Genomic DNA, 12,014 nt, shown 5'->3' with positions numbered 1-12,014 from the left:
CAGTCTTTTTGCGCATCTTACACGCTCTTTTGGAGAGCAGGAACTGCACTGTCCAAATTTAACCCGGCAAAGAAAAAGAAAAAAACATCTCAAATAAAACAGGCTTAACTAAAATAGTTTTGATCGTATTGGGGTCAGAGGGGACTTGTTTCGAGGATCCAATATTGTCCGGACTAGCTCATAAAGCTTGTCATTATACTGCCTGTCTGTCTAAGTGCATCGCAGCATCATTCGCATTGTCAGTCTGCAAGCTGCGACCTCCACTCCGCATCCCCCGGCAAACTAAAGGCTGACCTGGTTTTCTGCTCTGGCGTTTCGCTTCATCATCGTATCAGAGCATCATCTTCCTTCCGCGAGTTATGTCGGACTGTAGGCGACAGTGGAACCGGGAGGATGAGCTCCCTGTGTACTTGGCTAAACCCTCGACTGGACCCAACAAGCATCGCAAGTCTCACGGGATGTTCAGCTCCGTCGAGGGCGCGTATGATAGCAAGACTATCGATTTCGACCAGTACGCCGTCGGGAGGAAGGGGAACAGGAGTTCGCGGAGCAGTAGCAGGGAACGCATCGTGGATGCGGATTTTGAAGCCTATGAGATCAGCGGGGGGTCTATCATCGGTTCCCGGGACGAAAGGGACGACGGGCGTCAGGGTGCCGAAATCACGGATCAGACTGGAAAAGAATGTTGTAATGATGAGCAAAACAACGGGAAGGTGGGCAGAAATTGCGTGACAATGCACCAATCATTTTGCGGAGTTGCCTAAATCAAGGCTAGATTCAAATTTGCTCGTAAAAGATTGACAGCATCTCTTAATGTTAATATGAAAACACTGCACACGTATTTTAAATAAAATGCTAGGCTAAAAAACTTAGGCAGGCTATAGCCTAGTTTGTTAACATTAAGTTAAAAACAAAAGTCTATAACATTTTAAATAGGCCTAGGCCTACTCTAATTTATAAAATTATACCAAGTTTTATTTTTTTTTATTATTTGAATTTATCGGACAATAAAAAAATGTTTTTATTTTTGTATTGCGAAGTAGCCTATCTTGTTTTTGTGAAGTAGCCTGACATTTTGATGTTTAGCTATTGCTTTATTTTACTGTCACGTGTATTTTAATTTAAGCTGTTGTAAGTTAGCCTATCATGGCCTCACATTAGCCTATTATTATTGGTTAATTTAACTCATTTATTGCGTGAAAGGTTATTTGAAATATTCTAACGCAATAATGTAGGCTATTATAGTTTCTTAATGCTCGTGAAACATTATTTTAAGGTTAGCATAATGTTTCTGGGACGTTATTTGAACTTAAATGTATTAGGCCTTTCCCTAACATTCTAGGTTGGTTAATGTTAAGAAAGTTATTTAAAAAAATAGAATTTAGACATTCAAAATCTATGCAATTTGACAATATTTCCATTAACTTTGTAATCCTTTGTGTAGTCTAAAGGCTACAATATAGCCTACATCAAAAACAAATTTGATATAAAATTATTGGTAGACCGTCGACCTGTCCTGAACCATAACACCGGACCGTTATTCATCCTTGCCCACAATGCCCAGTTCTCTCTCTCTTTGTTTCATGTGAGGGGGGCGCTCCAACATAGGCTACTCCAATACAAAACACGTCTTCGAACAGGCGAACAGATACACACACACACACACACACACCCCTCGGGAGAGGCGCTCGCTTGTGCAGCACGGAGCGCTGGGTTAAGTGGGTTGGTGGCACAAACAAGCGGGTGCTTATTGTTGATCTCCTCAAATAATAAAGGAGAGATGTCTGGAACGGGCTACCAGGGAAAGAAGAACATCCCGCATTTGACGGTAAGACACACCGGCTGCGAGGCGACCCTGTCACCCGGCGAATCCTGCGCATGGGGGAAACGAGAACGGATTAAAATCTTAGCGAGCCAACAAAGCAAAGGCCGCTTATAGAGCACTGAAATCAGCCGACAGGAAGGTGACCATTGCTGCTACAATGTGTCCACATCGCTGCCGTGCATGAAGCGAGGAATGCTCCAATTGCGTTTACAGTAGATGCAGGAATAAATAGTGAACAGTGTTGAGCGCATTTCATTGGATAAATCATGGCGAGTGCAATAGCAGCGGACGAGACGCAACAGTGTCTGTCGCCAAGAGCAGAAATCTGGAATAGAGGGGACACTTTAAAAAAAAAAAATGCCAGTGCACACATCAAGACAAAGAACAAGAGGGATCTGTGCCCTATGTGCTGTATTTTTCCTCTATAGTTATGATGCGTAATGGATTACAACGATCCTAATCCTTCACTAACGCAATCTGTGCGATCTGTGCTTGGTTTACATATAGGAACAGTGCATATATATTAGGTTAGATTAATGCCAGTTTTCTCTGAACATGAAGCCTAAATCAGCTATGGAAAGCTGTGCCTTCCTGACAACTGGATGATGTGAGGTTACCTTGGCAACCTAACATCTTTCCACATTACCACATTTGCTCTTCTCTGTTCGTAGAACCCCACCCATTCACAGAGTGTGAGGCTGAAACTGTGCAGAAGGCTCTTTTATCAGTGGTTGTAAGAGCACTTCACTGAATTGCAAATATAGCAGGTAAACATAAGGTTTAAACATGGTGTTGGAATCACTCACTCTCTTGCTATCTCTCTTTCTCTCTCTTCCTCTCTTCTTCAGAGCGAGCGGCTGCTGGTTAAAGGTGGAAGAGTGGTTAATGATGATCAGTCCGTATATGCTGACATTTATATTGAAGATGGACTTATTAAGTAAGACACCACACACACTTGTTTTTCCAAAGCATAATGCTAATTTTCCATGGCAGTTGTATACCATTAATATGAATTCTAATCAATATAGAATTGTGGCAACAGATTACAAGCAATATTATTAATTAAATTCAACAAATTAGAATTGAGTAAAGTTTACACCAAAAGATTTAACAAAAATATCTCACTAACAAACAGACGTCAAAGATTAATTAAGAACTCTTTATTTTATATTGCCAACATTGAAGACACATTGTTGAAGACACAATGTTCTGTGATGAGCCTCCGTGACTCTCCTGTTTAAACTCATTCATCAAAATGAACGAAGCTTTTTTTGAGTCATTTGGTTCATTCGATGAACAAAATGGCTCGGAAAAAGATTCGTTAATTAAGAAAATTATCAGCAAACATTTTTTTTAAAGTGAACTTCTCCTTTAAATGCAAAGCTTCTGCATAGAAGAACAGTTCCTATCCAGTTTATATCACTTCTTACATAGCTTTTCACCACATTAATAATGACAGGGACATGAAATATTGATTTGAGAAGAAACCATTTTAAAATCATACCGGTTTATTATCTTATAATCCATTGCCGTGTACAAAACAATAATTTTAGCAAAAAAACAAACACTTCCAACAATATTACCTTCCAGGTTCATTTTGTAGTAAATGCAGTCGATAGATGAGGCACAAGATGGCACCAGTTGCATTCCAATGAAACAAGAGAAAGCACATCCGAGGTGTGATATAAGAGACATGAAAGAATTGTCAAATTAAAAACCAAAGTGACTTGCCACAATACAGCATTGCTATAATGACGGTCATTGTTGTGAAATAACTGAACTCAGAATGTTGCGACTGACCAATCAGAATCAAGCTTTTCAAAGAGCTGTGTAATAATTTTAAATGATATACCTATATAATATGCAATGTACTTGGTCCCATGACTCTCCAGCCCTCTCTGCTCTTTATCAAACCCTCAAACTCTCCCTCAGACAGGTCGGGGAGAACCTGATTGTGCCAGGGGGTGTGAAGGTGATCGAGGCTAATGGGTGTTTGGTGATCCCTGGAGGTATTGATGTGAACACCTGCCTGCATAAGCCTTACCTGGGCTCTCCACCTGTGGATGACTTCTATCAGGGCACCAAAGCAGCTCTGGCAGGGGGCACCACCATGATCAGTAAGTCTGGATGAATTGTTAAACAATGAAAACTGTATAATTTGGCAAAAGATGCAAGTATGTTGAATACTTAGGATGAAGTTACAAATGTTCTAATTTGGAGCGACTTCCCTAGCAATGAATGAGTACAAATTGGCTGGACTAGGACCCTGCGAGAGCATAGCAGTGTCCCAAATATCTGTCCTGCACGTCCAATCGGATTTTGTTTCATCCAGGAGTCTGAGCCAAGAGTTTGTTGTAGTTACAATAGCTAATTTTTTTAAACAATGAATTGGAATTATTAGCTGTTGGGATTCAATATGAATGATAAGCTGCAGTTTCATAGCATTTTCAATGGATAAAAAATCACTCAAATCCTTAATAATATAAAACATTTTGAGCAGAAGCCATCATCTTCTGTTTCAGTTGACCATGTGACTCCACAGCCCGGCGACAGTCTATTGGAGGCCTTTGAGAAGTGGCAGGAAGCGGCTGATAAGAAGTCCTGCTGTGATTATTCACTTCATGTGGATATCCCACATTGGCATGAAGGTGTGAAGGAGGAGCTGGAACAGCTGGTACAGGACAAAGGTGAAAAGATATTCAAAGATCTAATATCTAAGCGTATCACATTTGCAAAGCTGATAGTATTTTGTGTTTTTTAAGTTCTATAACTTGATCATACTGATGTTTCAGAGGCACTTGCTAAGGATTCCAAATGCTAATGATTGTTAATTCACTATTGTTCAAAAGTTTGGGGTCAGTACAATAAAAAAAGAAGAAAATCTAATAAATTCGTTTAATTAGAAAAGACACATCAAATTCAAAAAGTGACAGTAATAAATACATTTATAATGTTACAAAGGATTCTGTTTGAGAAAAAAAAAACTGCTTTTTAAACTTCTCATCAGAGAATCCTGGAAAAAAAAATATCCACAAAAATATTTTCAAATATTATGAAATGTTTCCTGAGCAGCGAATCAACACATACAAATGATTTCTGAAGGATCATGTGACTAATGGTGCTGAAAATTCAGCTTTGTCCTCGCAAAACACTGTTATTTTAAATTGTTATAATATTTCACAATATTACTGTTTTACTGTATTTTTAAATTAAATAAATACAGCCTTGATGAGCATCTTTCAAAATCTCACCGACCCTAAACTTATGAGCAGAAGTGTATGTCTTTGGAAATACTGTATACTGTAAATGTTAATGTTCTCTTCTGGCAGGAATCAACTCTTTCCAAGTGTACATGGCTTACAAAGGGTTTTTCCAAATGTCTGACTCTCAGGTTAGTTTATGTTGCCATAGAACGTTCTGTTGTCTAATACAGTAAAATAATGAATAGGATCTCTCTTTCTTTCCTCTAGTTGTATGAATCGTTCTCATTCCTTAAGGAGCTGGGGGCAGTGGTGCTGGTGCACGCAGAGAATGGAGACCTGATAGCACAGGTATCTGTTTACTACTGAAAGAGCCGTCATGGAGTATTCCGACACAATTTGGTGCTCTTTACTGTTTTTTTTTTTTTTTATGTTTATATTCATGTTTACAACATTTGTATTCAAGGAACAAAGCAAAATCTTGGGAATGGGCATCACTGGTCCAGAGGGCCACCCGCTGAGCCGTCCAGAGGAGGTGGGATCAATAAACAAATTGATGAGCTAATTAATCTGTTTATCCAGTCAGTTTCAGTGGAGTGAAGTGTCCTGATTTAATTGGTTCTCTGTTTCACAGCTGGAGGCGGAGGCTGTTTTCCGCGCCATCACCCTTGGCAACCGAGTGAACTGCCCTGTCTACATCACCAAAGTGATGAGTAAGAGTGCAGCTGAGACTGTGGCCAATGCACGGAAGAAAGGTGACAGCATATTGTGAAATATTGATGCTAGCCGAGTTCATTTTTTATATTGAATGAAGCCTCTTATTGCTCTCGCTCAAGGTTATATTTATTTGATTTAATTTAATTTGATGTCTTACAATTAAAAATAACTGTCTTCTATTTTAATATATTTTAAAATGTAATTTATTCATGCAATGGCACAACTGCATTTTCAGCATTTTCAACATTTCTTAATTTTATCAATGTTGAATAAATATATATATATATATATATATATATATATATATATATATTCAGAATAAGTAACTTTCTAATATATACATATATATATTAGAAAGTTACTTATTCTGATGTTTAGCACAACTGGCAATTTTAAACTAATTTGAAAATGCCAGTCCTAAAATGTTTGGATGTATTCTCTTCATTGCCCTTGCTTTAGGCTCTGTTGTTTTTGGTGAGCCAATCACAGCCAGCTTGGCAACTGACGGATCACACTATTGGAGCAAAAACTGGGCAAAAGCAGCAGCCTATGTGACCTCGCCTCCCCTCAGCCCTGACCAGACTACACCTGACCACCTTAACTCTATGCTGTCCTGGTAAGAAATTATGAGTTATTTGTTCATTTTGGGTGGTGATGGCGGAGTGGATAAGACACATGCCTTTGGTGTGAGAGATCCGGGTTCGTATCCACTGTGAGAGACCAATGTGTCCCTGAGCAAGACACTTAACCCCACTTCTGACATATACAGCAATTGTAAGTCGCTTTGGATAAAAGCGTCAGCTAAATGAATAAATGTAAAGGTAATGTACATTTTTAGACATCTGTCATTTTCATCATTAGTGTAGATGCACTGGATTCTTTGGGCAAGTGCTATACCTGCACCATCTATCAATTTTTTATCTACTCCCAGTTACTTTTGGCTCTGTGCTACGCCCAAACCGCAGGCACACCTTTTCCTGGCCCCATTTCTAAAAATAGATCAGGCTTTCATCTCCTGTTGCCATGGTTACAGAGCTCCCTCCTCCTCCCTCCCAACCACACACACAACTTGTAGACTTTGCAGGCTGCTAGACTATGGGAGAGATGTCATTATGTTGACATCCACAGCCACACATACTTTCACATGCGCACACACACCCTCATAGTCACTGTGATACACACACTGCCACAAGAGGCAGACAATTTATTTATAGTCCAAAGGATGAGAGAATGTTCTAGAAAAAGAACCTATTTTAAAGTATTCAACATATATGTATGCTGTGAAGACAACTTTTGAGTAGATGTGTGGTGTTGCATTTTGTGAATTTCACAGCATATTGCCTTCGTCTAGATAATTTTCTCATAATTTCATTTTTTGGCCACATATATTCTTACACATATAATGGATGTATATATTACAAGTAGAAGCATAATTTTATTGCATATTTTAGCTTATACTCTACTAGTAGGGTTGCCAACTGTCCAGAATTAGCCAAGCCTAGTTCTCAGATCTTTGAAGTGTAATATCTATGAAGCTGTCAATGAATTTGGTCCTCTAACTTCTTTTCATTTTTAAAAGAAATGAATACTTCTATTCAGCAAGGGTGCATTAAATTGCTCAAAAGTGAAATAACTTTATAATGTTACAAAAGATTTCTATTTTGTATTCTTCAAAGTTAGTTTTCACAAAAATATTAAGCACCACAACTGTTTTAAACATTGATGATAATTTGAAATGTTTCTAGAGCACCAAATTACATTAAAATTATTTCTGAAGGATCATGTGACACTATAGCTATGTTTCCGTCCGTATATTTTTATGTGCATTTTGGGATATTGCATAAAAAAAAATGATGGAAACACCAAGATGCACATACTTTTAATAATGTGTTTAAAAAATTTAGGGGTCAATTGAATCATTTTTATTCGATAAGACGACATCTATAAACTATGATGGAAACAAATATTTACTGATCAAATCCCTCGATGTGCAACAAAAACCTCACGTGACTTTACCCTTAAAGTGAATGGGATTGGATAACTGGACTAACCTGCGGATCAATATCATTGGCAATCGCAAATGTCGTTTGGATCATTCTGAAATGGACATGAAATGTCTGAGTCTGTCAACAGAATGATTTTGTATAATGACCTGTTCAATGCGTTCATTGTGTTTAGTTTATGGCAAGACATTTATGATGTACGCAAAAAGCCAGAGTGCCTTCCCAGACTGCAGCAACATCCATTTTTATTACAGGCATAATACATATTTATTATTATTGGCATAATGATGCTGAAAAAATCCAGCTTTGCTGTTACAGGAATAAATTAAAATATAATAACATTTATTAAATATATTATATTAATAAATATAAATATATTATTATATTATGTATTAAGAAAAAATATATATATTAAATATGTATTATATATTTATTTTAAATTTAAATAATATTTCACAGTATTATGGTTTACTGTATTTTTGCTCAAATACATGGTGAGCATAAAACGTCTTAGGCCGCATTTACATTACATGGTTCAAATGACCCAATACCGATTTTTTTCCTCCCATGCGGCAGATTGATATGACCCACAAACGTGTAAGCGGGGGAAAAGCACATGATCAAGCACACAATTCATTTTTTTTAAGGATTTTATCTTCATTGGGATTGGGGTTGAATCCTTAGGGAACCAGGGCTGTAACATAAGGCTTATCCCGTTAGCATTGTGATCTGTAAACCCAATCTTGTCAGCCACCATATTTATTTTAAAATCTTTTATATATCCCTCCATGGCATATTTAAGTCCCACGTGAATGCTCCTCGAAGAAGGTGGTCCTTCTGTGTCCAAAATTTATCAAAAACATCTTGGCACAAGGTTTTCACACTGACAGCTGTCATTCAATGAAAGTTAGCAACTCCATTTGTTTGTTCAAGTGAGGGGCGGGGCTTACCATAAGTCAATTGGTCATCAAGACCTGCAGTGTAAATTCGGACTTACTGACCCCAAACTTAGTGTACAGTTGTACTTTCCATGACACATTATGCAGCCTCTAAATTAAAATAAGTTAATAAAGAACATCACAGCTATCTGAGGACAGCTTGTGTTCCGTTAATAGTTGCATCCCCTGTTGTTATGTGCCTTTTTAATCTTCTTTCTTCAGTGGGGATCTGCAGGTTGTGGGCAGTGGACATTGTGCTTACAGCACCTCTCAAAAGGCCATAGGGAAGGACAACTTTACCCTTATACCCGAGGGGACAAATGGAGTGGAGGAGAGAATGGCTTTTGTTTGGGACAAATCTGTGGTAAGCGAAATCTGTGATCCATTTATCTGTACGGGATGAATTCATCAGTCACCACTAAATTTGTTCCCCACAGGCCATGGGGAAGATGGATGAAAACCAGTTTGTTGCAGTTACAAGCACTAATGCAGCCAAAATCTTCAACCTGTACCCCCGGAAGGGTCGGATAGCAGTGGGTTCAGATGCTGACATTGTTATATGGGACCCCGCTAAGATCAAGACCATCACAGCTAAAGCGCAGCAGTCGGTGAGGATTGGAAAGCAAGATCTGGATTTCTGATATTTATTTATACCTACGTTTAACACTGTATTTTATACATTTGTAATGGACGGAGTTATTACACTTTTTTTTATAAAAGTAGTAGCCCTACATGAAGGCTACGTACACACTGCAACTAAATTTGGTTGTCAATTCACCTTTTTTTGTGTGTAATTCTGGTCAGTACACACACACACACACACAGTTCAGTAATTTACAGGATTGACAACCACATTCTACAACCAAATGAACTCCTGAAAAAATGCAGATAAACATTAGTTGTTAATAACATATTTTAATGTATTTTAACGACAAATTTTACATATTTAATTTAATATTTAATGACATTTTAATGTGGTTGGTGCAAGAAATCTCAAGGAAACTTCTGTATTTTTACTAAATCTCAAATGATTTCAAAATATGAATGATCATTTTGTTCATGCTTGATCAACACTGGAATATGTGTGGAATATAGAATGGATTTTCTTCTAGAATATCACTGTTCTTTTTCTTTCTAGGCTCTTGATTATAATATTTTTGAGGGGATGGAGTGTCGTGGTGGTCCGGTGTATGTGGTCAGTCAGGGTAGGATTGTGTTTGAGGAAGGGAAGCTTCAGGTTCAGCAGGGGACTGGACGCTATATCTCCCGCAAGCCTTTCCCTGATATTGCCTACCAGCGCATTCAGTACCGCAACAAGGTATGAGTCTTAGGCATTTCAAGCTAGTTAAAATTGTGAATATTTGACCTGATTTATTCACTGAGCTTCCCTCAGTGTTAGTTAGATATGTTGTATATTAAACTATTTTCAAGTGATGTTATATATATTTGGGTTCAATACAATTTTGTAAAATTTTACAATTTACTGTTAATAAAATAACTGTTTTCTGTTCTAATATATTTAAAAATATAATTTATTCCTGCTATGCCAAAGCTGAATTTTCAGAATTATTTCTCCAGTCTTCAGTGTCACATGATCCTTCAGAAATCATTCTAATTTGCTGCAAAAAAAATGACAAAAATAGTGGAAAACAATAGTGTATTATCAAATTTTATAGGTTCAAATCTCACTGTGTTTATTTATACAGTACCAAACATGTCTTTTAACTGGTGTTTGGCAGATGATGACCAACCAGGGAGTTTCTCGTGGGATGTATGATGGTCCAGTATATGATGTCCCAGCAACACCCAAATACATAACCCCATCACCCTCTGCCAAGACCTCACCCACTACACACCAGCCTCCACCAATCAGAAACTTGCATCAGTCAAACTTCAGCCTATCAGGTAAGATGAGGTTAGATTATAGAGGAAATTACCTTTTCTAATATAGAAAATAATATTCACAAATCTTTTGGGAAATACATTAATTTATATATCACATTAAAGTAAGTAAGTGTATATTTTCTTTAATATTTTTACATTTTTAGGGGCTCAAATCGATGACAACATACCTAGGCGCTCCGGCCACCGCATTGTAGCTCCCCCTGGTGGTCGTTCCAACATCACTAACCTTGGTTAAGCCTTCTACAGTGCGCGTGCGTGTGTGTGTGTGTGTGTGTGTGTGTGTGTGTGTGTGTGTGTGTGTGTGTGTGTGTGTGTGTGTGTGTGTGTGTGTGTGTGTGTATGTGTGTGTAAAACAAATCATCAATATTCCCCTCTCACAGGGCCATACTATAAATGCATGTCAGAATATCACTACCTTACCTGTGCAGAAAGCGTCCCATCCACAGAGAATATTACTGTGTACATTGTACAATCACTGCTAAAACAAACCTAGAAAAATAAGATAGAAAGACAATCACTTGGAAATATTATACATTCATAATGGAAAAAGTAGCATTTAAACAATTCTAATACAACTACTTATGTTTTTGAGTTGAGCCCCTCGTTCTGCTGACGTGACCCCAGTGTTTGTGACTTAGTGTTCTGCTATAAAGCCCTGTGAAGCCAGTCTCTGGTCATCCCACAAAATGGTGCTATTCCTACCGGATAACTTACTGAGACTAAAGATAACTTATTATTGATGTTGGGGGGGAAAGTGCTGTAGAATGCAGTTCTGAGATCAGTTTTTGGCACAAGTACATTCTGAAGCTGAGCGAAGATCTGCCCCTGCAAGCACTTTTAACTCTCATGTTCTCTGTGCACTGAAATGGTTTTAATTCTGTGTTCTCAGTCTTTTGTGGTAAAGAATAGTGATGGATTGCATGATTTCACTTTTAGATGTTGGTAATAATGACATCTGAACTTTGATTCGTACTCTCTATTTATACTTTGAAGGACACTTTTATTTTTCATCCAATCAAATTTGAATAATTTTACAAGAAATGTTTGTTATGCATGCAGCTCTTCTTAGCTCTGTAGATTATGCTTATTGCAATATTAAATGTTGACGAGAGAAGATATTCAAATTACCTCAGTATTACAAATGCAAAATGAACTATATGCAGCAACAGTTAGTCACACATGCATTCAGAGAGAGCTGAGAAGGCTTTTCGTTTCATTTTTCTTGTGAGATTTGAACAGTATTGCTCCACATCCAAATGGCACTAGCCTCACTGTGTACACTGAGTCTTAATATTAAACTTCCACCAGATGAAGGGTGATTCCTCTTATTTTGGACCAATACAAGGTCAATTCCAAGCCTGCTGTATTGCTTTCCCTGTTGTGATTTCGTATTGCCTATGGTATTTATAGTGCTTGTGACCAATGC

General features: G+C 37.8%; 1 protein-coding gene across 2 annotated transcripts; it reads left to right on the top strand.

Annotated features, from left to right (window-relative positions):
- Positions 1-255: 255 nt before the first annotated feature.
- Positions 256-10,887, top strand: crmp1 (collapsin response mediator protein 1). 2 transcript variants are annotated; one of them, XM_039674983.2, is made up of 14 exons: positions 256-713; positions 2,674-2,762; positions 3,758-3,942; positions 4,348-4,512; positions 5,155-5,216; positions 5,296-5,376; positions 5,492-5,560; positions 5,660-5,780; positions 6,202-6,358; positions 8,906-9,047; positions 9,121-9,291; positions 9,822-10,001; positions 10,423-10,588; positions 10,732-10,887. In XM_039674983.2, exons 1-14 carry the CDS (start codon positions 360-362, stop codon positions 10,821-10,823), a joined length of 2,034 nt encoding a protein of 677 aa, XP_039530917.2. In that variant the 5' UTR covers positions 256-359; the 3' UTR covers positions 10,824-10,887. The 2 variants fall into 2 exon arrangements, with proteins under 2 accessions (XP_039530917.2, XP_039530918.1); XM_039674984.2 differs by lacking the exon at positions 256-713 and adding an exon at positions 1,646-1,828.
- Positions 10,888-12,014: the final 1,127 nt, after the last annotated feature.

The sequence above is a fragment of the Pimephales promelas genome, chromosome 6 (genome assembly GCF_988280905.1).
Source record: "Pimephales promelas chromosome 6, fPimPro1.hap1.1, whole genome shotgun sequence".
Classification (NCBI taxonomy): Eukaryota; Metazoa; Chordata; class Actinopteri; order Cypriniformes; family Leuciscidae; genus Pimephales; species Pimephales promelas.
This window is presented reverse-complemented; position numbering and strand designations above follow the sequence as displayed.